The sequence below is a fragment of the Hydra viridissima genome, unplaced genomic scaffold (genome assembly GCF_058129835.1).
Source record: "Hydra viridissima isolate aposymbiotic clone 2 unplaced genomic scaffold, HvirCarnegie_v1 scaffold_7, whole genome shotgun sequence".
Taxonomy (NCBI): Eukaryota; Metazoa; Cnidaria; class Hydrozoa; order Anthoathecata; family Hydridae; genus Hydra; species Hydra viridissima.
This window is the reverse complement of record NW_028324306.1, coordinates 11,018,141-11,046,071: the sequence shown is the minus strand read 5'-3', so window position 1 is coordinate 11,046,071 and position 27,931 is coordinate 11,018,141. Positions and strand designations below refer to the sequence as shown.

General features: G+C 28.3%; 2 protein-coding genes across 2 annotated transcripts; both read right to left on the bottom strand.

Moving 5' to 3' along the window:
- Positions 1–2,449: 2,449 nt before the first annotated feature.
- Positions 2,450–17,655, bottom strand: LOC145184651 (uncharacterized). Its single transcript, XM_090093226.1, has 10 exons — positions 17,295–17,655; positions 14,099–14,290; positions 13,952–14,008; positions 13,739–13,787; positions 5,490–5,720; positions 5,110–5,303; positions 4,899–4,967; positions 3,828–3,908; positions 3,469–3,667; positions 2,450–3,287 (listed from the first exon to the last, which is right to left on the bottom strand). Exons 1-10 carry the CDS (start codon positions 17,529–17,531, stop codon positions 2,689–2,691), a joined length of 1,908 nt encoding a protein of 635 aa, XP_089949352.1. The 5' UTR covers positions 17,532–17,655; the 3' UTR covers positions 2,450–2,688.
- A 7,885-nt stretch (positions 17,656–25,540) lies between these two features.
- On the bottom strand, positions 25,541–26,760 carry LOC145184183 (uncharacterized). Its single transcript, XM_080059800.2, has one exon. It carries the CDS (start codon positions 26,720–26,722, stop codon positions 25,754–25,756), a length of 969 nt encoding a protein of 322 aa, XP_079915926.2. The 5' UTR covers positions 26,723–26,760; the 3' UTR covers positions 25,541–25,753.
- Between the last annotated feature and the right edge of the window lie 1,171 nt (positions 26,761–27,931).

Sequence of the window (27,931 nt, the reverse complement as noted above, 5' to 3'; positions counted from 1 at the left end):
ATCTGAACATCTTTTCAGAGGATTTGTGGGATTTGAAGGTGTAGAATTATCCAAAGGATGTTTTTCATACATACAACACACACTGTTTTTCTACACTCCTCGTGAGATTTGGCTCTATTGGGCATTTTGAAAGAGTCCAAGTAAAGTTAAAATTACAAAAAGTACTTGTTTGTGTTTTTATTTGATAAAGCACTTATTTTATTGTCAGCAACTAATAAAAAAATTTATTTTTTTACAGCTTCCTTATTTCACTATTAAATGGAATATGTAACACTGTAACATTAAGTACTAAGCAATAAAATGGACAAAGCTATTCAAAAAATATGGGCTTAAAAAAACATTTAAAACACTTCGCTTTTAAAAGAAAGCGAATTAGCAGGTAAAGATACCCCTAGGGTTATGCAATTTAAAATGGATTAGCAATAAAAGCAATCTAGTTTCATTTTGTTTATTTTATATGATTATTTTTTATCAAATTTTCTTTTTTTCTAGTGGTTATCTATCAAATTTTATAGTTATTCATAAATAAGTATCATCTTTACTTCCTTATGCCTTTAGGAAAGGAGCCAATAATATGAGAAAGTTCAAAGTCATTTTTTTTCCTTGGACGTAGGCAGATGATTTCAATTTTTTTATTTTTTGAAACATGGATGTATGGGCTACCAAACGCAATTAGTTTTATTTTTTGAGCATGACTTTTATGTTTTGAGGCTCTCCGGACAGTTGTGAGCTAAATAAAACACCATTTTAAAAGCGAGTGTTATTAAAACTCTGTTTTTTTGGTGTGAATGGGGTAGTGGTCAACATAACAAATATTTGGTTTTTTTTCACAGTTTTTCTGTTTTAACAGAAATAAATATTTTTTATTTTCTATGTAGGTATCCTTAGAAAAGCTTTTGCATCATTTTTTAGCTTTTTTATGCATTTTGGCAGTTGTTTAGAGCTTAGGAAATGCCGAGATTTTCAAGCTATGCATAAGCCCATGTCAAACCACGCTTTAAATAGCAAACCATTATTTTAGTCTATAAAATGAAAATGGTGCATGGTAAAACGGTTCAGCAGTTAAACAATTATAATAAAAATTGTTGGTATTACATAATAGAACATTCATGTAACCATAATTTTGAAAATAGTGACCAAGTATCACAGTAATCGGTAACGTTTTGAGGTATAAGTAGCAAAAAACTAACGAAATTTAAACTAAAGCTGCTATAATTCCGTAACCCGTTAAACAATCCGACTGAAATTTTATCCAAAGTTTGGTGTGGTTGTAGGCAACATTTGCACCAAATTTTATCAAGTAATATAGAGTGGTTCTTATTCTACAGGTGTTTCTATTGGCGCACTGTTAAGTAAAAGTTTCACTCAATTTGAACATTCAAATGAAGTTATTTTCCGCGGACAAAATAAAATGATTTCAAAATTTGCATCACAGTGTACCTTGATGTGTACGCTATCACCCCATATAAGTGAGGACACTTGATGTGTACGGTATCACCCCATATAAGTGAGGACAGCTAGGTTGGCATTATCGTGATCCGTGCTAACCGTGCCTTAAATGTCTTATCGCTACATTTTAAAAACTTTGAAACATATTTTATGCAACAGTTTGTAAATTATTAACTGAAATAAAGGTAGCTTAAATTATGTGTGCATACATCAACTGATGGGTTTTGGGTTAGAAGCAAGTTAGTCATGAAAATATAGGTTGGTTTATGTGATTCGTAAAAATTGTTCACTCCAATCTTGTTCTTTGGTTGTTAATAACATTTACCGGATAAGCAAATAATAACCTTAACGATTTCAAATGTATGTTATTGTCGCATGTGTTTAAATGTATGTTGTAGTCAAAAAAATTAAATGATTGTTACGAATTACAACCGATTAATTTCTTAAACTGTAAAATACATTCAAACACATAACAATTTTTAAATGTTTCATCCAAAAATGATAACATTTCAAAAATCACGCATAACGTTCTAGGACGATTTTATAAATTACATTACCTAAAGTTACACACCTTCACGGTTCCAACCAAATAGGTATATTACATTACATATCTATGTACGTCACACATTTTGGGTAAGTACACATCTGGGGCATTTCTTAAATTTTAATTCTGCTCCCTGAAGATTTTTTTTGTTAAACCAAGTTTAACAAAAAAAGTCTTCAAAAACAAATCACTCATTAGATAGAAATTTATCAAAAGAAATTAAAAAAAAAACAACCCTTTATAATCTAAATTTATATCTTTTAAGAATTTTCTATATATAAAATTATATAAACAACACAAAAATAAAAATATTTTCCCATTAAACATTCATAAGTTAAAAATATTTAAGTGACTGGGAAGTAATGAATGAGTAATAATTTATTATTTACATTTATTTAAATCTTATGAAAAGTTAATCTAAGAATGCTACCTCGCTTCTTTTCTTTTTAAAGCTTCTTTTCTTTTGAATGTTATGTGGAAAACAAACCAAATGAAAAATACTTACACTCAAAATTTGATTTTCGGACGTAAAAAATGTACCGTTTTTTTGCGACACATGCCGCAAGCATTGCAAGCAAAAAATGTACAACAGTGTTGTTAGTAAGCAAGTTATTGCAAAGCGCAAATTTAATAAAAAAAAGATAATAAACTTCAGATTTTCAAATTAGCAGCAACTTAGAAAATATTGGTGCTTCTCACCTTAACGATGCTAAAGGATTTGTACTAGCAGAGGTAACAGATATAGATGGGAATGAGTTGTGTGATGCACGAAAAGGATCTTTCTCTTTTCTAGGTAGCAAACTTTCTTGGTCCATATCCATATATGTTTTTTCATAAACAGGATCAACTGTTCGAAGCAATCCTCGAGGGGGTGATAAATGGCTCCTTGAGGATTGCATATCATGATTATAAAACGAACTGTTTGACTCCCTCATCGTTTCCAAGAATAATGTATTAGATGGATTTCGTGTACTGTCATGTGGGGCATTTCGAAAATCTGATCGAAACCTGTCTGCTTCTTTAAATGTCGAATATCGATCAATACGATATTTATTATCAAATCTTTCAATATCCCTGATGTACGGTTTTGTATTTAAATTACTTGGCATGCCTTTAAAGAATTGATCTCTATAAGGTGAATTGATAACATCAAAGCTTGTGTCAATTTCAGAATAAGTTGTTTGGTGGTGAGGAATTTTAGTTGCATAGAGATGAGCTTCATTGGTAATCGGTGACAATGATCGATTAGCACGTTGAAACAAATAATCAACTTGTTTCATGTGTGGTTTGGAGCCTGGAAAATAGAAGTTTTTTACCAAGAAATACTAGATAAAATCAAAAGTAATGTAAAAATCTAAAAGAAATTTAGGGTAACTGCCTAAATTTTTAGTTAAATACTTAATGTAAACAGCTCTAAAAGCTACAAATAAACAGGAGAGTACTTCAGTTGATTTTTAAGTTACTTTATTAAATACCTGTTAAATGTGGAGAACTATTGCTATTACGATAGGAAGCATCTGGTAAAAAATGTTTTAAATGTGCAGCATTAACATTTCCATGTGGAACTGATGGATTGCTCTGAAAAGAAGGCCCAACAGCTTGAAAAGCATGAAAACCAGGTCTTGTGGAACGATTAAATTCTTGAGTAGGCTTCTGAAAACCAATCTTTTCAGTCTATAAGTTGAGTATATTTGAACATTTTTACTATTCGTTAGAAATAAAACTTTTTTAAAGGGTAAAAGAATTTAAAAAATAGGACCTCTTATAACAAATGCAATGTGTTGTGTAAATTCATTCAGCTTGTTTAATGAACAAGTTGAAAAAACATTTCTACCTTTTGCTGACTATACTGTATAAATCGAGCAATATATCCATGAATTGAACACCAACTTCTTTTTTGCACTACACTTTGAGGCTAAAAAAATTAAATCAAACAACATAAACTTGCAAATATAAACTTTTAAATAAGACTTTAGAAAATGAAAATTTGTTTTACAAGAAGGTAAACGGTTTCCCTTATATTTCTGTCAATTATTACAGTTTGTAGCTGTAGAAAACAGTTTCGTTAAGTAATCACTTTGCTTATAGAAGAAACTATTACAGTGATTATGAGAATGATAGTAATAATATGGCACTACCATTTATCTATCTAATAAAATCAATGGGTTGCAAAAAATATTTTTTATTTTTTAGGGTTTAATTATTAATAGAAGAGTGGCCTGGGGGGGATTTGAATTTTTTGATTGATTAAAGTGATTCAGATTTTTATATTTTTGAATGTAAAGGTAAAGCTTTTCTTTTAAATAGACAAGAAAAAAGAAGAAACATTAAAAAACATTGCTTCATTGATTGATAATAACTTTGAAATACAAATTAGTTTACAAAAATTTAAATGCAACAACTACTTCTGAATTACAGTTGTTGTAAGCAGCATATTTTTAGTGCGACAAATCTTAAAAAGCCAAACAGAAATATAATGACATAAGAGGAAACTTTGAAAATCATTTAAAAACAAAAACATTTAGTTTTTTTTTTTTTTTTTTTTTTTTCACTAGTAATTTTTTTCAATGAGATTTTAAACTAAAGTTCTTTTTATGGCTTCTTACGCTTAAAGATTTATACTTGATTAAAGATTAATACTTGAAGATTTATACGCTAAAAGATTTATAATTGATACACATTAAACTTAATAATTTTTTACTTTGAAAGAATCTGCAATAAAAATTGTTACTGTATTTTTCTCATATTTTCTGCATACAATTTTCTTAAACTTTTGCTTGTACAAAATTTTTTTAAATTTATTTATATTGAAACAAATATTTGATTTCTTGATCAGTTTCATTTTTTCCACCTCTAATTTCTTTTAAAGTTTTTTTTTTCTAAAGATGAAACAAAAACCACCAACCTTGACAAGAACAGTTGAGGACTGAGGCTGCATATGAGGAATTATGTAAGGAGGCATGCCAGGATAATACTAAAATATATGTTGAAGAATTTTGTAAACAGACATGCTAGGATAATACTAAAATATTTGATAACATAAACTTTTTAAACTTTTTATTTTTATAAAATATATTTTGTTCAGCAAGAGAGTAGAGAAAACATAAAAAAATTACCATGTGATGTGGCATAGGTTGAGCATATGAAGGAGGATGGAAATGTTGGTGTTGATGTTGGTGTTGATGCTGATGCTGATGCTGGTGGACATGTCTTGATTCTCTTTCTTTAGAAGAACTTTCAATAGTGATTGATTCGTGTCTTGTTTCAACATGATGATGCTTACCATCTTTATTTGTAGAGATTTCTGAATCTATTTCAATAAAAACATCAACTGATAAAATAATTGAGAAAGTATTTATAAAGTTTTTTACTTTTATACATATAAGGAAAACTGTTTATGTTTAACAAAATTATTTTAATTTAAATTACAAAAAATTTAAATTTGTCTGATAAAAAATTGTTTAAATACAAAAAAGAAAACACACTTAGATTATACCTTTCACAATTAAATGCTTGCTGGAGGTTTCTGTTAATGATTGTCTTGTATCCTCTTTTTTCTCTTCTCTACAATGAAGTGGATGAAACGTTGCAGACGAACTTAAGAGCTCTGCTTTTTTGAAAATGTCACTAGAGATCAGTTGTGTAGTTCTTGAGTTGGAGAGAACAGTTGAATTGTTTGTATCTATACTTTTTTCAGTGGTGGATACTTTGAATGAAGTCAAGGAATCTAAAAAATCATAAATATTTTATATGAAAATACTGTATTGACTTTAGAATAGTTTCATCAAAAACATTTTTTAACAAACTTTTCTTTTTAAAATTTTGTTAAGTTTTAAAGATTCAAGTATTAAAATATCAGGGTTGTGGAGTCACCTAGCAAAAGTTCAGACTCTGACTTGCCCTTTTTGCACACCCAACTCTGACTCCAACTCACCCATGTAAGAATTTATGGTATATCTTACTAAATAAAACTTCGATTTTTCAAATGAGGTATGTTCAGGTAACCTATAGTAAGTTAGTAACCAAACCAGTATTTACATATACAAGTCATAAAAAGAAATACACCATAGTCTGTAGAACCACATGAAACTTTTTATCTTTTAATTGTTTATGAGCCAATGAAGATTGAGGTACATAAAGTTGTGGACAAAATGATAGTAATGACTAATAAAATAATTATTTGTGATAATACATACAATACAGTAATATACATCATTGGCCATAAATTAGAGCTCACTATTTTTGTTTTTTTTAAATCCTGTTTGATTGAAATTATTTTAAAAACTATTATACTTTTTCAATATCTTATTAGTATTAAATAATTAGTATCATGTTTACTGTTTAATTGACATGTGGTTTCCTTAAAATTTATTTTGTACTCCTAATTATAAATAATTTGATAACAACTACTATAAAAATTATATTTTTTAACTTGGTCAAAAGTTAAGGCTAACTGCTTTATTTTTAAAATTTAAGTAATATATTTATGATTTTTTTCAATAATTTTGATTTTATTATCATCTGCATTTATTATTTCTGATATTTTTTTGCTTTTTGTTTTAAATAGTACTAATAAAAACACGAATAAATTAAATAATAAAAAAAGTTACAAAATGAGCGAAGAAATACAGCATGAAACTCCAAAATCACGGTCGAGAATCTCTGAAAAAACATGTTATGAATCAATTTTTCTTCGAAACCAAGGACTATCTCATTGTCAAATAGCAAATAAGTTAAATATTGCATATTCAATTGTTGCATGTATTTTAAAACGTTTTACTGAAACAGGTCACATTAAGGATCGGCAACGATCTCGTCGGCCACCTGTAACAACACAAAGAGATGAACGTTTATTAATTCGTTTAATGAAACATGACAGAAAATTATTGTCAAGCGCTCTCTGCCATAAACTAAAACATACATCTGGAATAAAAGTGAGTTCAAGAACTGTTAGAAGAATTCTTCATAGAAATAATTATATGTAGTGATCTGCATGCAAGAAGCCAAGACTTTCAAAGAAACAGTAAAAAGTAAGGATTGCATGGTGCAATCAGCATAAAAATTGGCCTGATTGCAAGTGGCAAAATGTTATATTCTCTGATGAAATGAATGTTGAGGTAGATATGCGAAAATGCAGTGTAATGCTAAGGCGATCACCTAAAGAGAGATTTGATTCGGATTGTACATTAAAACAAACTAAGCAAGGTAGTGGGAGTATAGGCATTTGGGTCTGCATGAATTATGCAGGACTTGGATGCTATCAATTATTTGAAGGTAGACTTAATGCTGGTAGATATATTGAAATTTTAGATAATTGCCTTCTTCCCTCAATTGATATATTTAAAGAAGAAAACAGTAATACCATATATCAACAAGATGGTTCACCATGCCATACAGCAAAAATATGCAAACAATGGTTTGTCGACAACCAAATATCGATAATGTCTTGGCCTGCTAACAGCCCTGACTTAAATTGTACAGAAAATTTATGGTCATGATTAGATCATCATCTTGGAAAAATCGAAATTTCAAATGTTGAGCAATTAAAAATTGAAATAAGGAAACTGCTTGACAATGTGCCTAAAGAAATAACTCAAAATCTTGTAAATTCGATGCCAAAGAGAGTAAAACAATGCTTACATGAGAAAGGAGGTTCTACATAATATTAGAATGCTTTTTTTTATGGTTTTCCATTTGTAAATTGTTGTTCTTATATATTATTTGAAATATAACCTTAACTTTTGTCCAAACTTTTTTTCAAAATAATATAACATGTTTCATTATTTTTCATTTTTTGGTATTACGACCATTATGTTTAAATTTATTTTTTTGATTTCCATAATGTATATAGATTTTACTTATAATATTAAAAAACAAAATATAAAAAATGAGTTTTGTTCTCAATTCATTTTATTTTGAATTAATGTTTTATAAAAAAAAAAAAGTGAGCTCTAATCTATGGCCAATGATGTATACATTGAATAATGAAAAACTGTTCAAATTACTTTGGGAATGTTCCAAATTTTATATATAAACATATTTAGATTTTTTGCTTAAGTTTATAGTGAAAAAATTAGCAAGAGTTATGGATGTTGTCCAGAATGCTTGGAAAAACATTCCTTTAGAAAATTGTCAAAATCTGATTAATTTTAGGCCAAAAAGTTGCAAAGCTGCAATCTAAAATGAGGGGCATGGCATTAAATAATAATTTTTTCCTATTGTTTAATTACTTTTATATCATTTTATTGTTAATAAAATAAATCATTTACAACATTACATTAAAAAAATCAATACTACTATTATTATGTCCAACTTATACTTATATAATTATCGTAAAAAAGTAAAAAGCAAAAGTTAAAAGTTTTCTACTTATTAATTTATCATCTCACATCTCACATTTAGTTCATCATTCAGCATTAAAACTTTATCTAGAGTAATTGTTTAAATAAAATGAGATTACTTCGTTAATTTTGATCCCACTTCTATTACTTTGTTCACAACTGTTATTAAAAATAAAACCAGTCTGTTGTCACAGACAATTGAATTAAGTCACTTAACACACTAACATGTGGACTTTTATTAATGACAAATTCATTCCACATTATAGACAGCTGATAGTTATCTATAATGTGAAATGAATTTGTCATTAAAAAAGATTTTGCTATTATATTATTGATAGGTCAAATGTTTTTTCATTAATCATCTTAATTCTTAAATCAAGAAGTTATTTTTCTTTCATTACAAAGTAAAAGCTTTGAATAAATACAGAAAATTAAGGGGAATATAAATGTTATAAAAAAATATAAAAAATGTGTGCTACTGCCATACTACTTTAGTACAGTAAAACTATCATTATGGCAGGCTAGTAGTTGTCAAGCTTGATAAGGAAATTAATGATTATACTAGCCTGAATCAAATTAAATAAAAATACATTTTCAAAATTTCTTTAACTTTAAAAGTTTCTAATAACTTCTTATTTCTAATTTCCTATTGTAAAAAAACTAAAAAATTCTTTCTGAGTTCCTTTTGTTAAACACTGTTTCAGTAAAAATTTTACTTTAAAACTTGATAAAGTAAAGTACTGTTATCAATCTAAAATATAAAGAAGTTTTTTTTGCAGGAAAATCCTCCTTCATGGCAGCCCTTAAATCTCATTAAATCATTTTCAGAGCAGAAAATGGTCTATCAACACTGACTTTTGTGGTTGGCATATCTGTTAATACTAAAGCATTATTTCTTATAATCTCTAGAATTACTTTTGCTAAGTAGCAAAAGTAGCAAAAACAACAGAACTAGCAGTACTGCTAGTTCTGTTGAAGTCATACTTTTCTGATTCCTCACAGTCACTTTCAAAACCTTGCATAAATTGAACAAATTTTACATTAAATCTTAAGAAATGTTTGTAACCTTTGTGCATGCTAATATTTAAAGGCTGTCGCTGTATGATGTAATTAAACTAATAATGTTGGTGTTTTTATAATAGAAAGCACTCACTGCAAGTACTGTAACATCATTTCTGATGGAATATTTTGTTTCACTTTTAAGTAAAATCAATTAGACAAAGCAAAATGTAGCAAATCTGTTAGCATTATCTAATAGTTAAATTTTTTGTTACACCTGCTGAGATTTTAAATTTGCAAATCACAGTAGCTAGCTGATAGGTATTTTGCACTTTTTTCCTTGAAAATTTATCCAATTAAATGCATATTAAAATAAATCGAAATGTAATAGACATAAGAATTTCTTGTCATTGGCAATTGTAAATTAGCAGATTAAGCACTTGAGCCATAGTAAATCCTTGCAGGATGAGTACTCTGAGAGATTTCAATCTTGCAAGTTTTAGTAAATAAATATTACATGCATTTATTTTAACTGAAGATTGATTTAACAAAATAGTTCAGACAAGCTTTTTCTAATTCACAATTAAAAGATCATTTTCACTTAAAATTCTTATTTTGATAAAGATATGTTGAGCCGAGATGAAGCCTTTTTTAATTTTCTAACAAATTGAATGTTTAGTTAACACTAGTTAATTCAAGTAGCATTTCCTACTTAATACCATTTAAATGTAATTTTAAAAAATTTCAAGTAAGTACTGCAATATAAAGAGTCAAAGCCAGAGAGAAATGATAGCAGCTCCACAAGCCTGAAACTAGATAAAAGTCAACATGATAAAAGTCAATATAAATCTATTAAAATAGTCTTTCAACCATGGTTAACAATTAATTATATCATTAATTACTTTGATATATTTGGCTCCTAGAACAACATGATAAAAGTAAATATAAATATGCTAAAAGAATCTTTGAACCATGGTTAACAATTAATTATATCATTAATTACTTTGATACATTTGGCTCCAGCAAAGCAAGACCCATTCACCCATGGGAGTGAGGTTATCAAAACTTCTGTACAGGTTAAAGGATGTAGAATTATAAGCACAATATCTACAAAACAGTTTTAAAAATTATGCTTATAATATATGAATTGAGCAAAAATATCTTGGTCTGAAGGCTAATAAAGATAACCAAACCAAGCTGCAATACTTATAAAATAGTTTGGTCAAAGGAAAGAAAATGCAGATAAATTGTCAGGGTACTTAACTATCAATTAAAAGAACACTTCTGAACTTAAAATTAATTGAGAACCATCCCTTTAGTCACTATGCTATTGACTTAGTTAAACGTATTTAAATCACTTGATAGATATAACATTTTATGCATTCTAACATATCATGTGCCTGTATAGTATATTATGCATTACAGGGTTATGGCATGTTAGAATGTATAACATAAATGCATAAAATTACTATCGTGTTATATGCCTATATACCATACTAGGAATTGTCCAGGTGCCAATAGGAACTAAATGAGACCTGACCCAAATGGATATCGGACACTGATAAAAGCCAAAAATAATTTTATCAGATTCCAATTACTCAAATGGGTATTACCCGATAATGGTGATGAGATTGGGTAGTTGAAATTTGACTGATAATTTAAAGTTCCTGAAAGATTGAATTGGGTTCAGTATGAACCCAATTCAATCTTTCAAGAACTTTAAATTATCAGTCAAATTTCAGGAACTTTAATTTATCAGTCAAATTTCAGGAACTTTAATTTATTCAGGAACTTTAAATTATCAGGAAAGATTGAATTGGGTTCAGTATGAATCCAATTCAATCTTTAAGGAACTTTAAATTATCAGTATCCAAGAGTTATTATCCTATTGGTTCCTGATCTCATTACCCATTAAAAAAATAATTCCAAAACAGTTATGTTTAGAATTCTGTGAAAAAGGTCCATTTTGTTCAAAAATAATTGATATTTCTAAAAAAGTTACCAAAATGGAATATAACCATAATAATTGGAATAATTAAAATCAGATGTGCTGAAAAGAGCAAAACATTTTGAAAATGTTTGCTAGTCAGTCAAGTGCTCTGTCATTACAAGGTCTAGGTGATGTTGATACTGAAAACAAAGAAGGAAGTGATTGTGAAAAAGAAAATTCAATACTATCTTCAGATCCAGATGACCTGCCTCCCCATGAAAGCAAAGCCGAAAAACCTGATAATACATTGCCAATTAGTTTAATTTCTTTGTCTAGTGCCTGGATATTTTACACCAGGTGCTAATTGCCTTCAAGCATTGCTTAAAGTTGCAAAGATTTCCAGACAAGTTGTCTAGCTGGTTGCCAACTACTTGGACCCTTGCTACAAATGTGAGTGAAAAATCATTTTAAAACATTCTTAGTCAAAAATTGCAATACAACTGGCAGCAGTCTACTTTTGTGTAAGTTCCCAATCCACTACTAGACGTGCTAATTGTTAAAAGTTACATCTAAAGTTGCTAATATAAATAAGTGTTACAAATGATCTGAACTAATGCAATCATTTGCGAATAATTAAAAGAAATTTGAGTAATTGGGAATAGTTACAAATAATTCCAAAATACAAATAGTTGTAAATATTAGGACACAAACTCAGTTAAAATTGGTTAAAGTATGAATAAGTCTGACTATCTGCCCTTAAAGTCAGTCTTTTTGCCCATAAAAGTCAGACTTTTTACATTCTCTTTTATATTTTTCAGATCAATATGCCAAGTTCTTGAAAGCCAAGTTCAAAGAAACTAAGTTCAATCTCCAGATTTTGGCCTGAAGAAACTGTCAAAGCTTGTCAAGTTTGATTGGCAAAAGTGGAGAAGGCCCTGAGATTGAATCATTCCCTGTCAATGACAGCCTTTGGCACTCACAATTTGGAAGCTTCTCTTTGAGCTTTATCCAACCAAAGAAGTAGAAGAAGAGGATTATTGGATTGAAAGGAGAACTTTTTGCCTATGAAAATAATGTTAAAGCAGTTTATGCAAAGATGGGAAAGTCAATGCAGTTCTGGGTGACAAAATGGAACGTCTATCCAATTCTTTCCAAGGCATTCTTTCCATCCTGACAGTCACGAAGACAAGAAATCGTGTGGACCCTCTGAAAGCTGAAAAACTGCTCTTTATAAAGAGCAACCACTCTCAGTTTGAGAGAAAAATGTTGCTCAAATTCTGCTTATAAACTAAAAGCTCTTTATCAATTCAAATGAGCAGCCGGATGATGACATTGAGGAAGCTTCTGTTGATGCAATTTATGTTATGGACATGTATGACATTGAAGAAGACAAAAAATTTCTCAAAGATGATTTTTTTAAACCTTGGCTCAGATTTCTTTTAATCTACTTCATGCTAAGAAATTCAGGAAAGCAAAACAGTATATTCTAAATTTTAAATATTTATTTTGTAATCAGTATTAGGTAAAAATAAAAAGGTGAAAATGCTATATTTCCCAGAGTTTTATTTCTATGATGACTTAGGCAACTAATATGTTTAGATTTCATTTTAAACTTCATTTATTTTCACATCATTTAACCTGTTTCACTTACTCATATTGTTTAATTATCTGTGGACTCAATCTGTTTAATCAAATACTTCTTTAATTAACTCCCAACTTAAACAAGTTTAATTTAGTACCTTTTTTAAATTTTAGATTATACATTTCAAAAAGATGCTAAAATCACTGTAAGCAATAACTCGTTGCAAATTTTAGTGACTTTTAGCGATTTTTGCGATTTTTGCAATTTTAAGTCTTTTAAAAAGTCTTTTACTAATACCCCATTCACACCAAAAAAACCGAGTTTTAATAACACTCGCTTTTAAAACGGTGTTTTATTTAGCTACCGCCTTTTTTAACTCTTTTATTTGAAACAAGGTTTTAAAAAGCAGTGTGAACGGAAAAAATGCGTCACAAGTTTAAATAACCACGATTAAAACAAGTTTTATTTTTGATATGAATGGAGTATTGTTTTCGGGACCCGAACGGCGATAAAGCCAAAAACCGAACGGGTTCGGGTTTACGGGTATTAAAAAATTTAATACTCGAACGGGTACCCGATAATTTATCGGTTTCGGTTGCTTAGCTATCGTTGCTCGTTAAACCGTTTGATGGTTTATCGGACTATTGGGTATTTAACGGGTCTATACCGAAACAGGTTCGGGGCCCGAAAAATTTTTTTAAATTACCCGTTGTGCGGCAGAACGGGACCCGATGACATTATCTGTACCATACTATGCATTCTTAAATGTCATATGCTTGTATCAATTTTGTTATCAGTGTCAAGTAAGTTTCAATAGGCCACACTTACCTGTTTTTCGGTATTGTAATCTTATATAACAACAAAAAACAACAACAAAACAATAATCATGATACCATTAGATACGATTGCAGAATCACTTGTTTTGTGTTCTCCAACTGATGTCTACAAATAAAGTTAACCAAATATTAATTTATCTAACATTACTTTTAACATTAATTTAATGTAAATGATATTAAAATGCTGAAAAATTTAATTGCTTGAACTTTACATTTAATGAGGTTTCATTTAATTACTGATGTTTAAAGAGTGTTTTTAAGATTACTTACCGTGTTGATGTGCTCATCTGAAACATCATAATCTTTGATATCTTCAACATGCTGACACTAAACAATCAAAAGTTGCTTAAGACATTTAAAAATATAATGTTTGTATACTAGAAAGAAATGTGATTTTACATATAAATCGAAACTTACCTCGTATGACTTCTTTTTAACTGCCCTTTTTTTCTTTGAGATCCATTCCTCGTCTCTGTCCTCTAACTTGTTCTTTTTTTCTTTTGTTTCTAACTTAATTTTATTTTTTCGTGGGCCATATGCTCTTTTAGGCACTCCGGCTGACGCTTTTCCTTTAGGTGTTTGCAAACCAGGACGAATTGGGCCATCAGACTAAATTGATATACAAGTTTATTGGAAAATTTTATTGAAATTATTTTAAATAATCTTTTTTTTTTTAAAAAAAAGAATTTTTTTCAGGTAATTATGTTAAAGTACATCAGATTATATTAATGCCAGATATTTATAATTTAAAAGCTAACAGCAGACCAAAAATTCAATTCTCGAATTTTGTAAGAAATTTTCTGGGCACAGAAAACATACATTTTGAGTATGATCAAGAGATTTTCGAAAAGTTAAGAAATTACAGACTGGGCCTTGTGATTGAAATGAAAATGGTAAAAAATGTATTTAATATATATATATATATATATATATATATATATATATATATATATATATATATATATATATATATATATATATATATATATATATATATATATATATATATAAATCAATCTTATCTTGAATGGATCATATTTGATAATCGGAAGAGAGAAACGAAAGTTTAGTTTCCCGTTGAACTTGTTATTTCTGTGGTTGGAGATTAGAAAAGTAAAAGTCTTTTCGAGGGTTACAAAAAAATTAATAGCGATATTATTTTAAAAGGCTTTAAGTTCAAAATTAAAACTTTCCGTTAAATAATTTTTTTCTTAATAACATATAATTAAAAGCAGCTCATTAAACTCAACAAATTAAAATAATCAGTGCTCGTCGCTTCACTTTTCTTGTAATATTTGTCTAATTAATCAGTGATTTTTTGAATTATTTCAGCTTGTTTGACAAAATTTACTTAGTGACGGGAGTTATTGAATTACTTTTGTAGCCAGAAAAAAAAAGGACGTCACGCAAACGTTGTTTTTTTTTACTCAGGGTGGTAAGAAAGACGGATTAATTGTAGCGAGGAAAAGAAAATAGGAATGCAATTATAAATATAATCGCATCAAACCTTGTTATAACGTGCGGCTTTTATGAAAAAGTTTTGTATGAGTATTCAGGGGGTTAAGTTTAAGTTTTGTTTGCAGGTTTAATACTGAAGATCATTAAACCGTTGTTTGAATGAGAAAGAATTTCGTGGGAATGAAAATCTAGTATTTAAGGCACGCATTTATTTTACTTTGAGTATAGAAAAAAATATCTCGCCTTAAAATATTACCAAAAATTAAAATCTGATTCGAAAATAGGAATAAACTAAGTGAAACGTCGCGCGTTTCTTTTTATATGCAGTTAATTATTTATATCGAAACGCATCTGATTAAACACAACCAAAGCTGCGTTTTCGATCGTAAAAAAGGTCAAAACATGGTTTAAATATCAAAACGACGATTTTTGAAATGTAAGGCATTTGTTTGCATATATTTGACAAACAAAGAAACATTTCTTTTAAAATCCAACCTTAACTAGAGTAAAGCAGAGGAAAAACCATTTTAATATTATCCTAACAATTGTGGAAGCATATAGTCAAAACAAACTTGTCAAAGCATTTTCACCTTAATAAAATTTATAGCAATAAAATTATCCTCAATTATGACGGTCAAATATATCAAGATATAAAAACTTGGCGTTTCGCCGCACTCCTAAAATGATTTGCGTCGAGGAAATTAAAAGTATCGGATCTTTACAAAGAAGATAGAAAGGTAAAAGTTGTCAGTAGAGCTTAAAGACAAATAAAGCAAGCAAGATTATTCTTGAAAAAAGAAAAACGCGCCGTTTTTTTTCGCACTTTTCTATAGTGCAACACCATGTATTATATATTGGCTTATTTATCAAAGCTCTGGCCGGATAGTCTTAACGGGATAAATTTTAGTAAATCGCACAGAGAAGAAAAAAAACTAATATATTTCTTGGTATATGAGAATCTTCATATTATCTGTTCGTGTTATCGATTCAAGGGGCGCAAATGCAATGTTATGTTTTACAATTATCACTTGAGATAGTTTACACGAAAAGTAAATATTCCGCCTTCACCGTAAATTCTACCTGTGAAAAAAAAGTTGTCTCCGAACCACGTCATTTGCTTAGTATTCATTGAAAATATATTTACGACAAAAAAAAAATTATTAAAACATTTTTTTAAAGCTAAGATATACAAAAAAAAGCGATAATTTTAATAAGCGCATTCTATCTATAAAGCTGTAAGTTGACTGAGCCCATCGCCTTGTTAATAAAATCTAAATCATATTAGCTAATCTAGTATTTACATAAAGTTGGCAAATATCAAGTTAACATAAACTTACGCCCCTTTAAAAAAGTATATTCTTCACGACATAAACCTATTTTACTTTTATTTAATTTTAGACACAAAAAGTAAACTAAAAAGTGTTAATAAACTAAAAAAAGACCATGTGTACATTTATAACCACTTACCAAACCATACAAAAATACACACATATACACAAAATATATACATATAAACACACACACACACACACACACACACATATATATATATATATATATACATATATATACATACACAGATATATAAATATAAATACACATATACATATATATATATATATATATATATATATATATATATATATATATATATATATATATATATATATTATATGCATATATATGTATATGTGTATTTATATTTATATATCTGTGTATGTATATATATATATATACATGTATATATGTATGTATGTATGTATGTATGTATGTATGTATGTATGTATGTATGTATGTATGTATGTATATATATATATATACATATATACATATATATGTATACATATACATATACATATATATATATATATATATATATATATATATATATATATATATATATATATATATATATATATATATATATATACATATATATTCATGAAACTTATCAGCCCAATTAAAGCAGAATTTGTTGCTACATAACCCCCAAATGATTTTGAATGATTTTTTTAACAACAAAGACAAAAAATATGTTTTTGTATTTGTTAGATATTCAGATAACTAAATTACACTTAGAAGTACTAGAAATTAAGAAAAGGGATTTTTTTTTTCTAGCCAAACAATATTGTATTATAAAGTAAACAAAAGTTACCTCTAATTCTTCAAGTGTTGCGTAAGTTACTATCAGGAATTCTTCAACACTATCTTCTTCTCTAGATGGATTCATTTTACGTATTCCCATTTTACCCTTACATTTAACAGCTGCTTGAATGACCCCCGTCTCAATTTTTAAATGATTCATAGCCGTCTGTCTCGATTCTTTTAAAAATCCATCGATATTATTTACATTTTCTTCATTGCACTCATTTAATTCTATGTTATTATCCATTCTATAAGTTTATTTATTATTAGTATACATATTCTTTATATAATATCTAAAAATTTCTTTAAAAAGTAGCTCGTTTATTACATAAAACTGACTAAAAGTGACTTCATAACTGTTTTTACGCACACGCTTTCAAAGTCTTTAAACATGAATAAACTTTTTTACTTTCTTGGCGGTACAAAACATTCAGAGTTGAATAAGGCGGCAACATCTGAAGAATTCGACTTGAAGATAAACATAATGAATTTTTAAATCACGCCTTCCTAGTAGTTTTAAAAGAGGAATTTTAATGAAGGCCGTTAGAGAGAAGTTTATAACTTATAAAAACAATTTTATGAAATAAAATTAGACCTTATAAATACAGCCTCATTAGAAGCATTTTTAAGATATCTAGCAGCTCGCTTACCTGTTGCGCCTTTAAGTTTCAAGGTGGGTTTTTTTGTTTCAAGAAATATATACGAATAGGATTCGCGTAAAAATGTAACGAAGAGAGTGGAGTGTCAGCCAAGACTATATAAATTTTAAGAAAATACAAACATCACGCAAGTAGATCTTCGTGGAAAAGAGTCTGTAAATATCGGAAACCGAAATTCTGTGTGGAATGCTTTGGGCATTGAATATTTTTCTCTTAAATATCAAGCTTTAACAATTATGCTGTTAAAAACTTATAATATAAAAGACAAAAGTATATATAAATCACAAAAATGCAAGTTATCTTTCCTATTTGCGTAAAAAAGTTATAATCATTTCACCGTTCCAAACACATTTTCGAGTTCATTTTTTGTTTATTCTTTAATGAAGCTTGTTAATTTTTTTAATTTCGTTTCGCAATTCCCTTTCTTTTTCTTTTTTTTTTTTTTTTCTTTTATTATCATTATTATTATTATTTTTTTTTTTTTTCACTAATAAAATGCTTTTTTTATCATCAACTTTAAAAGGTGTAGATAATGGTTTCGTAAAATTTATCTTTTAAATACTTCCGCCCTACAAGTGAATGCGTTGGGTGGAAGCACTTATGTATTGCCCTATTACAACGAACGTGGTTAGGTCTTCTTCGAGGTAATTATTTAGAAAAAAATGTCTAGCAGTAAAAAGTTATTTTTACAACGAAGCAAGACTCAAGATGCACTCTTTACAAGATATATAAATATATAAATATATATATATATATATATATATATATATATATATATATATATATATATATATATATATATATATATATATATATATATATATATATACATATATACATATATATATATATATATATACATAGCAGCCGAGAGAAATTTCGGGCCCCGGGGAAGTTTTCTTAAGGGATCCTCATTATGATTAATTATATACCCAGGACCAAAAGTAACGTGCTCTGGTCATCGAAAATTAAAGATAAAAAGTTCATTAAATCTTTTAAAAGTCAAAACTATTTAAATCTTTTAAAAATTACTTTAAAAAATTATTTGTACACACAAGGGGCTCCGTCCACCCCCCCCCCCTCTCGGCGGCCGTCCACCCCCCCCCCCTCTCGGCGGCCATGTATATATATATATATATATATATATATATATATATATATATATATATGTATATATATATATATATATATATATATATATATATATATATATATATATATATATATATATAAACACACACACACACACACACACACACACTGAAAGGAAGAGGTAGAACGGCAGATATATATAGAATAAAGAACGGCATGGTATATTGAAAATTTAATTTTTTTGTAGGCTTTTAATTATTTTGAAAACAATTTCAGTGTATGATAAAACTTTGAATTTATAAATGGAAGGTACACAAGACATCAATATACCGAAAAAATTGAACTTTATTATGAAAATCGCCATTTAATTACTTTGACGCAGCAATCTTTAACAAACGCATTGTTTCCAGAATTCATGAAGCGCTTTTAATTGGTCTGGCATTTGCCTCATTGACCACTCCTGATTTCAAGAGGCTATTTAAAACCGCTAATGTATATTAGTAAGCCAAAAACTATCCTTTAACTGAAAACCAACATTTGTCAAGCAAAATCTTTTAGAAAAGAGCTCAATTTAGCGAACCAGTAAACGATCGTCATTTAAAAGATCTTTCGTATCAAGAAATTCATTTAATATTCTTTACACATTTTAAAAAAATAATCTGCTTTTATATTTACATTTATAAAAATCGGAAAAAAAAATTAAAAAAAAAGCTATGAAACATTGAAACCCTGTATTAATGTTCTAGGTATTAAACACAAACGAAGAAACACATGCCAAGGAATTGCTATACAAAATATTTTTTAACCAACTTTCGTTTTATCGCTTGAACTTTACATATTTATTTTAAACGCAAACATTTTTTTAAACTTATCATCGCTCAATTTCAAGGTAAAAATCTGCACGATCAAACACAAGTTTAGATAAATCCGTCAATATCTTATGATTCCCGACCCAGCAATGGATAAACCTGTCCATTATGTACACCCATCGATAAATGCTAAATAGCGAAATCAAGAAAAGATGTAGTTTAAAAACAATATACTATTATATCTTTCTCATCTGTGTTAACTTTTCCACATAAAGACTTATAGGTTGCTTATGTATGAAACCTTACGTGGAAGTGCACATTAAAAGTTGTTAAAGTCATGTTTGTTGTCAAAGTCATGCCCCGGATTTATAAATGGAAAATTACTGTTTATGACGTATGTGTATTTCATTGGATTTTCTTACGTCATTGATTTTTTTTACTATATTTCTTTTAAATGTGAATGCCCTTGCATATTCAGTTGAAAATATTTTTGACAGTCAGCTGTCAGATTGTAAACCTGTTGCTAATCTTTTTTCTCTTTTTTTATTTTTATATTTATGTTCCCCAAAAGTTTTTTTCTTAATGGTTAGATAGTAGTACCATGTTCAAACAAAGAAATTCCATATTATAGTATAGAAGAAAATGAAAATATATTTTTGTGAAAATATCTTTTTTTTTTTAATATATTTTGAAGTATAAATTTTTTTAAATACTAGTGGTGCGTCTTATTGCACGCAACGTTTAATGGCTAATTAAATAACACTTACCTCATAAACCACTATTTTTACCTAGATCAGTTTTTACTGTTGGAGAGCCTCATTCGTTTAAAAAACAAACAACTGTCACCATATTCGTTGTGGAATTATGAATCATTGATTGGTGTTGAATAATCTGCTGCTACATAAGTTATGTAAGAAAAAAGATTCTAATATTAAATATAAATATAAATAAATTATATTAAATGAAGTAGTGATAGTTGGTAACTTGATTGAATCAGTGTTATGAGTGGTTTATGATTTTTTCTATTGTTTTCGAAATATTAAATGTAATCGTGTGAACGTTGCTTGAAAAATGTAATAGTGTGAACGTTGCTTGAAAAAAATCATCTCTAATATCAGTTGCTACTGGAGATAGAAGGTCAAAAGATCGTTTTTGGTAGTAACATCTAAAGTAAAAAAAAACAAGGCTTGTTTCAAATAAATGAGTTTAAAAAAGCGGTAGCTAAATAAAACACCGTTTTAAAAGCGAGCGTTATTAAAAGTTGGTTTTGTTGGTGTGAATGGGGTATTAGTCATCTATTTAGACTAACATAGCTGAATTATAAAATTATATAATTGTTTTTGGGTAAGAGGGAGGTCTAGGGATGGCGCCACCTCAATAAAATACACCAAAAGAAGTTGTTGTTTTTTTAATTTAAATACATTTTTTATTTTTAACTTCAAAGTTCTAATTTAATTTCTAAAGAAATCTGTGTAAATAAAAAAAACTTGGGGTAATTTAAAAAATTACGGCAAGTTAGGAAAAGATATAGCATAATTTAACGACGTGAAAGTTTTTGCAACGAATCTTAACATTTTGCTTGACGAGTCTTAAATTGTTTAAAGAACTTGGCATGTATTTTGTGAATGACCCTTTTTTGGTTTAAAAAAAAAAAAAAAAAAAAACATTTTAATAAGTAATCTTTAAATAATAATCAATAATTAAATAATAATCAATAAATATTTTATGAAACTGTATTTCTTGTATTTAATCTGTTACACTTTTTTCAAATTCAAAATCACTTTGAAAATGAAAAGTGACGGAGGAAAGTTCCGTGATTGAATTTTTTAAAATAATAAAATGCTTCTTGTGACGCACTTAAAATTTTTTTACTTAATTTAATTTTAAAACATTTTGACGAGGGCAAGTTTAGGCAGGTTTAGGTAGGTTTAGGTAGGTTTAGGTAGGTGTAGGCAGGTTTTTGTTTGTTTAGAAGTTAATTATGTATAGTTTATATTTATAGCAGTTACAGGACCGGCAATATTTTTTTAGACATTTCGGAATTACCCTAATAAGGAAAGTTAGGAACTGGAATATATTTTTTAAAAACAATTGCTAATTTCCAGATTTTTCATAACCTCATGCAAACCTCGTGATGTGGTTCAAAACCTTTCCAATCAACAATTATTACAAAACCTTTCCAATCAACAATTATTACAAAACCTTTCCAATCAACAATTATTACAAAACCTTTCCAATCAACAATTATTACAAAACCTTTCCAATCAACAATTATTACAAAACCATTTTCAACAATTTTCTCGATAAAACTTACACCAAAATGATGATCACCATTTATAACCCTTTAACACATTTTATTACTATGGCTTTTTTTTATGCTTTTTTTTTTTTTAAATTATAACAGAAGTTTCAAACGTCATGCTTGTTTTTTATTTTACAGTTTTTTTATATCGCATGAAACTCACTAAAAAATAAAATTTAAAACAATATAAATTTAATGAGATTAATATCAACAAATAAAGATTAAAATTTAAAAAAACCTGAATTGATAAAACTGATCGACTTGAGTTTACAATTTATAAAATACTTGTAATTAAAAAAAACTTGTTTGAAATTAAATACTAATTTTGCAGATTTTTCGGCGCTATTTTACTTTCGCACCCCCTACCTTTTTACAGATTATGAAAGATCTTCGTTTAAAACGAAGAAAACGTATAAGAAACAATACTTTTAGACCAACTTAACGTACTCTAATTTCAATCTGAAAAAATTAAAAACTAATACGAAAACGCTAAAATTCGCCATTTTTTCAACGCGATGAAGAATTTTAAAAAATAACTAAAATGTTACAGTTATTGACCTTGAAATAAAAATAGGGGGGGGGGGGGTGCGAAAGTAAAATAGCGCCGAATTTTCATTATTACAAAAAACATTACAGAAACCTCAATACACGGTGTACTCCACTCCTAATTCTACCAGAGATTGGGTTTCTTTAGAAATAGAACCCAACTCTTATTTTCTAGAGGGGAAAAGGATCCTGTTCAGTTATTTCTAACGCTTATATGGAAACTAAGGACCTGTATTTTTGTCAGACATTTGAATTATCCAAAAAAAGTAATTTTTAATTTATTTTCTTACAAAATCTTATGAATGTTATAAATATCCGAAATTCTTTTAATTTCATTTGAAATTTTTGCATGATTTCTTGTTTAGATCATATAATTTTTGTAATACTCAATACACAACTTTTTGAATTTTTTAAAAATAGAAATAGAGTTTTCTAGTTTCAATTCTTGTCTGTTTCTATATATTTTTCCATTGCAATGAAAGTTTTTTAACACCCTCTCAAACATGTTTTGTGTCGACCATTTTTTTTTTTTTTTTCTCGAGCTACTCCGAAAAATTTGAATACAATTTTGGTCGATCCTTACTGGTGAGTATTTTGCTGGAACTACCAGGCCAATTTCTCGCTTTCTTTTACCAACAACTACTGCTTTCAAATCTTTTCTTTTCTCACCAGTTGTTAGAAAATAAGAAAAAAGTTTCAATAGCTCAATCGGCGCACGTCCGATTAAACTATATCCATCTACTGCAAATTAATAAACATCCAGTGTACATTTGTTGTAAGTGTACACATCGTCTCTTGGGTCAGGTTTGCAATGAAGTTCTTTACCTAAGATTGGTTCTCAAGTGTTTTTTTATAAATGATGCCGTGGAACAAGTCCTGTAAGTTCGATTTTGTAAACCATTTCGTTTTTTAAAGATAATTCTATGGATTATTCTTTTTTTACTGTAAAAACAAAAATGAATATTGTATCTACAGTGGCAAGACAAAAAAATAAGACGAAAGCTGGTAGCTGAAAACAAAGACTTCAGTATAAAGGTAAAGGTAGTCAATTACGCGATGCAATTGATGCTGTTAAAAAAGTTATGATTGACGTTGGGAAAATTTTTCTATCGACATCAGCGAGTTTTGCTCTAAGAATGAAATAATTCTTATTGCTTTATTCCAAATGCAACACATATCTTGTAGCCACTTGATCTTGATGTTTTTGGGCCAATGAAAGCAAAGTGGAAATCTTTTTGTCGACAATGACGATCATGAAGGACAGGATATAAACAACGAAAGTGTGCGAGCAGCTTTAAATTCATTAATAATCAATCCTTTTATGGTAAAAAATATCAAAAATGGTTTTAAATAAGACCAGAGTTTTTCCATTCGGTGCTAATAACGTTGACAACACAAAAATTGTTCAAAAAATAGCTGTACCACATGCAATAGACGCTCCAACTACTTATTTTGAGCAAAACTTTTCAAATGTGACTTTCAGCTTCTCGCATAATCTTTATTGAATCGTGCATTGATCCAAGTATTTTAGAGCATTTCAAAAAAGCTGATGATCATTTAGGTAAGAAAGATAGCCTTGAATACCTGCAGCTTTATCATTCTTGAAAAAGAGCCTCTCATCTAAGACAAGTAAAGCCATAATTTTATCTGATGGCGTACAACAGAATAATGAAAATTACCATACTGTAATATAGAAATTATGTAAATTATAACCGATGTGGAAAAGTTGGTTATAGTGTTTCAGCGGTAGCAGAGCCAAAAACAGCATGTTTCAGTTTAAAAACAGCAACAAAAATCGTAAATATAAATTGAAAACGTTTTAAGTTTGTCAAAACAACCTTTGATCGTGACATCTGAAACTTAGCACCAATGATATATTAATATACTAGATGTCTAACTTCGATCCGAAAAGTGAATCCGTGCAAGCCATTTCTAATTCGGGCAAAAACATGTATTTTTAACTTTTATTTCGCACGTCGGATATAGCTTTTGCCCTTATTACAAATGGCGGATTCAATTTGTAAACAAAAAAAGCGGCTTCACTTTTCGCCCAATAAAATCCCGCAAGTTAGATATCTAGTATATATAATATATCATTGCTTAGCACCAAGTTCAAATTATTCTTTCATTTAAATTTATTATTCTTTCATTTAAAACCATGAGTACATTTTAAATCAGACGCAAAAGCAGATTTTAAGATATACGATAAGTGTGAAACACATACGATAAAATTGGAAACTTGTTGTTCAATAGTTTAAGTTTTAGGGCGAGAACAATTTTAAGTCCTTAAAATATCATATGTGGTTGCAAAATTCATTTCTAATGCTCTTGTACTTTTTTAGTAGTCTAACATAGCATAACAATCGTTAAACTCACGGTGTGGAAACGACTCTATCACCTCTCAAACCTCTCTATTAGTTTTCGCATAGTTTTTTATGGTTTGAAATGATTACCTCTTGGTTTGAGACTGATGTAGTGAGCATGGGTTAATGACGTTTGAAATGAAACGATTCAAAACGAAAGTTGATAGTTATCGAAATTCTCCAAAGCTGCTTTTCGAACTTCGTATAAAATTTTCCAAGTTCAAAACATTCTTTCAAACTTCAAAAGATTTAAAGAATTTTATGGGATACTTAATTAACATTAATTGTTTCGATTTCAAATAGTTTCTTTCCTGATTTCTTGATAACTATCTTCATTTCTGCCCCCCCCCCCCCCTCTTTACTAAATTACTAATGGAAGGTATGGCTTTTTTTTAAGTTTCAGAGAGACAGACTTTTTAAACAGATTGGACAGCAATTACTATTTTAATTGTTGATAATTGTAGTAAAATTAAATGATTTCAATATTTCTAGACATTGAACTGAAAACTTTATTTGTCAAGTATTTGTTATGCATATTGTTGTACTTCTGCATCAAATAATTTTGGAAAATGCAGACTGATTAATCAAATAATTAGCAAATAATTAAAACTTATGTAAATATTAAGTTTATGTGCTGTAGCATGTATAAACCACAACTAGTGATAAAATTATACTCTCTGAAAATTCAAATTTGATTTTTATTGTTCTTCAAAAACTTGAACTCTATAATTTAAACTATCAGCTATATAAACTTTTCCACTGTGTGCAGTGAGACCTTTTGGAGAATAAAAATTACCACACTTAAATCCTGATTCTCCAAAATTATCAATAAGTTTCCCATTTCTATCAAAAACCTGAACTTTGTTTAAAGATTCATCTGCAACAAATATGCGACCTGATTCATCAACATCTATGCCAGAAGGATTTATAAAACAACCATTGTTCAAGACATGAGATCCAAAGCTGAAGTCATGCTGTCCATAAATATCAAAAACTTGAACTATGGAACTGCACGCATCTGTCACAAAAATTCTCTCACTTTTAGAGCTCCAGCATAAAAAATGTGGATAGTTAAATTTATTTTTATTTCCAAAGGTATGCAATAATTTTCCATGACTTTCACATATAGTTATATTACATGCCTTAGTGTCAGATACAATAATGTTCCCATTATCTGTAACACATATTCCAGATAATTCTAGTGAATAAGGCAAAAAAATTTCATTGTTAGGAAATCTATCAGTAAATACTTGGTTACAAATATGAATTTTTTTAGACAAATGATCAGTCACAAAAAAAGCATTTGTTTCTTTGTGTACTGTGACATCTGTAACTGATGGGAAAGAGTATTTTTTAGGTGTACAATTTTTTGGATTAAAGCTGGATGTAAATTCTTTAATTGAATATATGTTAACAGATGCTTGCTGAATATCAGTAATAAATAACTCCGAATCATTTGAAGCAATGCCCCAAGGATTAAGCCGCATTTCTGAGTGAGTATTTTTTTCTTCATCTTTAGAAAAATTATTTTCACCATAAGAAGGTAAGTTAAAGCGTAAACCATAAGCATTGTTCACACAAGTTAAATGTCTAAATGCTGTGCCACTAGGTCTGCAGTCAGCGTGATTTACCATTACAAAAAACGAATCATCTTCTCTTTCACCCATATTTTATAATATTATTATGTCATTTATATAAATGAATTATATAATATATATATATATATATATATATATATATATATATATATATATATATATATATATATATATATATCAGATACAATTTAAATAAATATAAACATACTGAGATTAGAGTTAATTGTGATATATATATATATATATATATATATATATATATATATATATATATATATATATATATATATATATATATATCAGATATAATTTAAGTAAATATAAGCATACTGAAATTAGAGTTAATTGTGATAGATATTCAGTTGGTAAAAAATGAAAAAAAAAAAAAAAAATACGAAGCTTACTTTAAATACAATAAAATAATAAAGTACAAAAAATTTTTAATACGTCATATATTAACTTGTAAAACTAGTTCGAAAAATATTTCTTTTTTTGAAGTAGTTGCTTGGCTAATTATGTATCATTGAGGTGTTGATAATAACACACACAAAAAAAAAAATAAACTTTTTGTGTAAATAAGCACATAAAAAATTTTTAAAGGCCGTGTTCCATTTGTAAAAAATGTCAAAATAAATTCAGTTAAAAAAAGGAACAACATGACAAAACAACCGGATTATAAAGTACGCATGGCTTTTTTAACTGTATAGAGTAAGCTGGGTATACATACATACATACATACATACACACACACACACACACATACATACATACATACATACATACATACATACATACATACATACATACATACATACATACATACATACATACATACATACATACATACATACATACATACATACATACATACATACATACATACATACATACATACATACATACATACATACATACATACATGCATGCATGCATGCATGCATGCATGCATGCATACATACATACATACATACATACATACATACATACATACATACATACATACATACATACATACATACATACATACATACAAACATACATACATACATACATACATACATACATACATACATACATACATACATACATACATACATACATACATACATACATACATACATACATACATACATACATACATACATACAAACATACATACATACATACATACATACATACATACATACATACATACATACATACATACATACATACATACATACATACATACATACATACATACATACATACATACATACATACATACATACATACATA

Coding starts and splice junctions, on each gene's coding strand:
- LOC145184651 (XM_090093226.1), bottom strand. CDS start 17,531: ATGGATAATAACATAGAATTAAATGAGTGCAATGAAGAAAATGTAAAT. Junction 5,721..13,738: donor TTCTGCAATCGTATCTAATG/GTATCATGATTA, acceptor ATGATTTTTTAG/ATTCCTTGACTTCATTCAAA. Junction 3,288..3,468: donor TAGTTCTCCACATTTAACAG/GTATTTAATAAA, acceptor TCTATTTTCCAG/GCTCCAAACCACACATGAAA.
- LOC145184183 (XM_080059800.2), bottom strand. CDS start 26,722: ATGGGTGAAAGAGAAGATGATTCGTTTTTTGTAATGGTAAATCACGCT.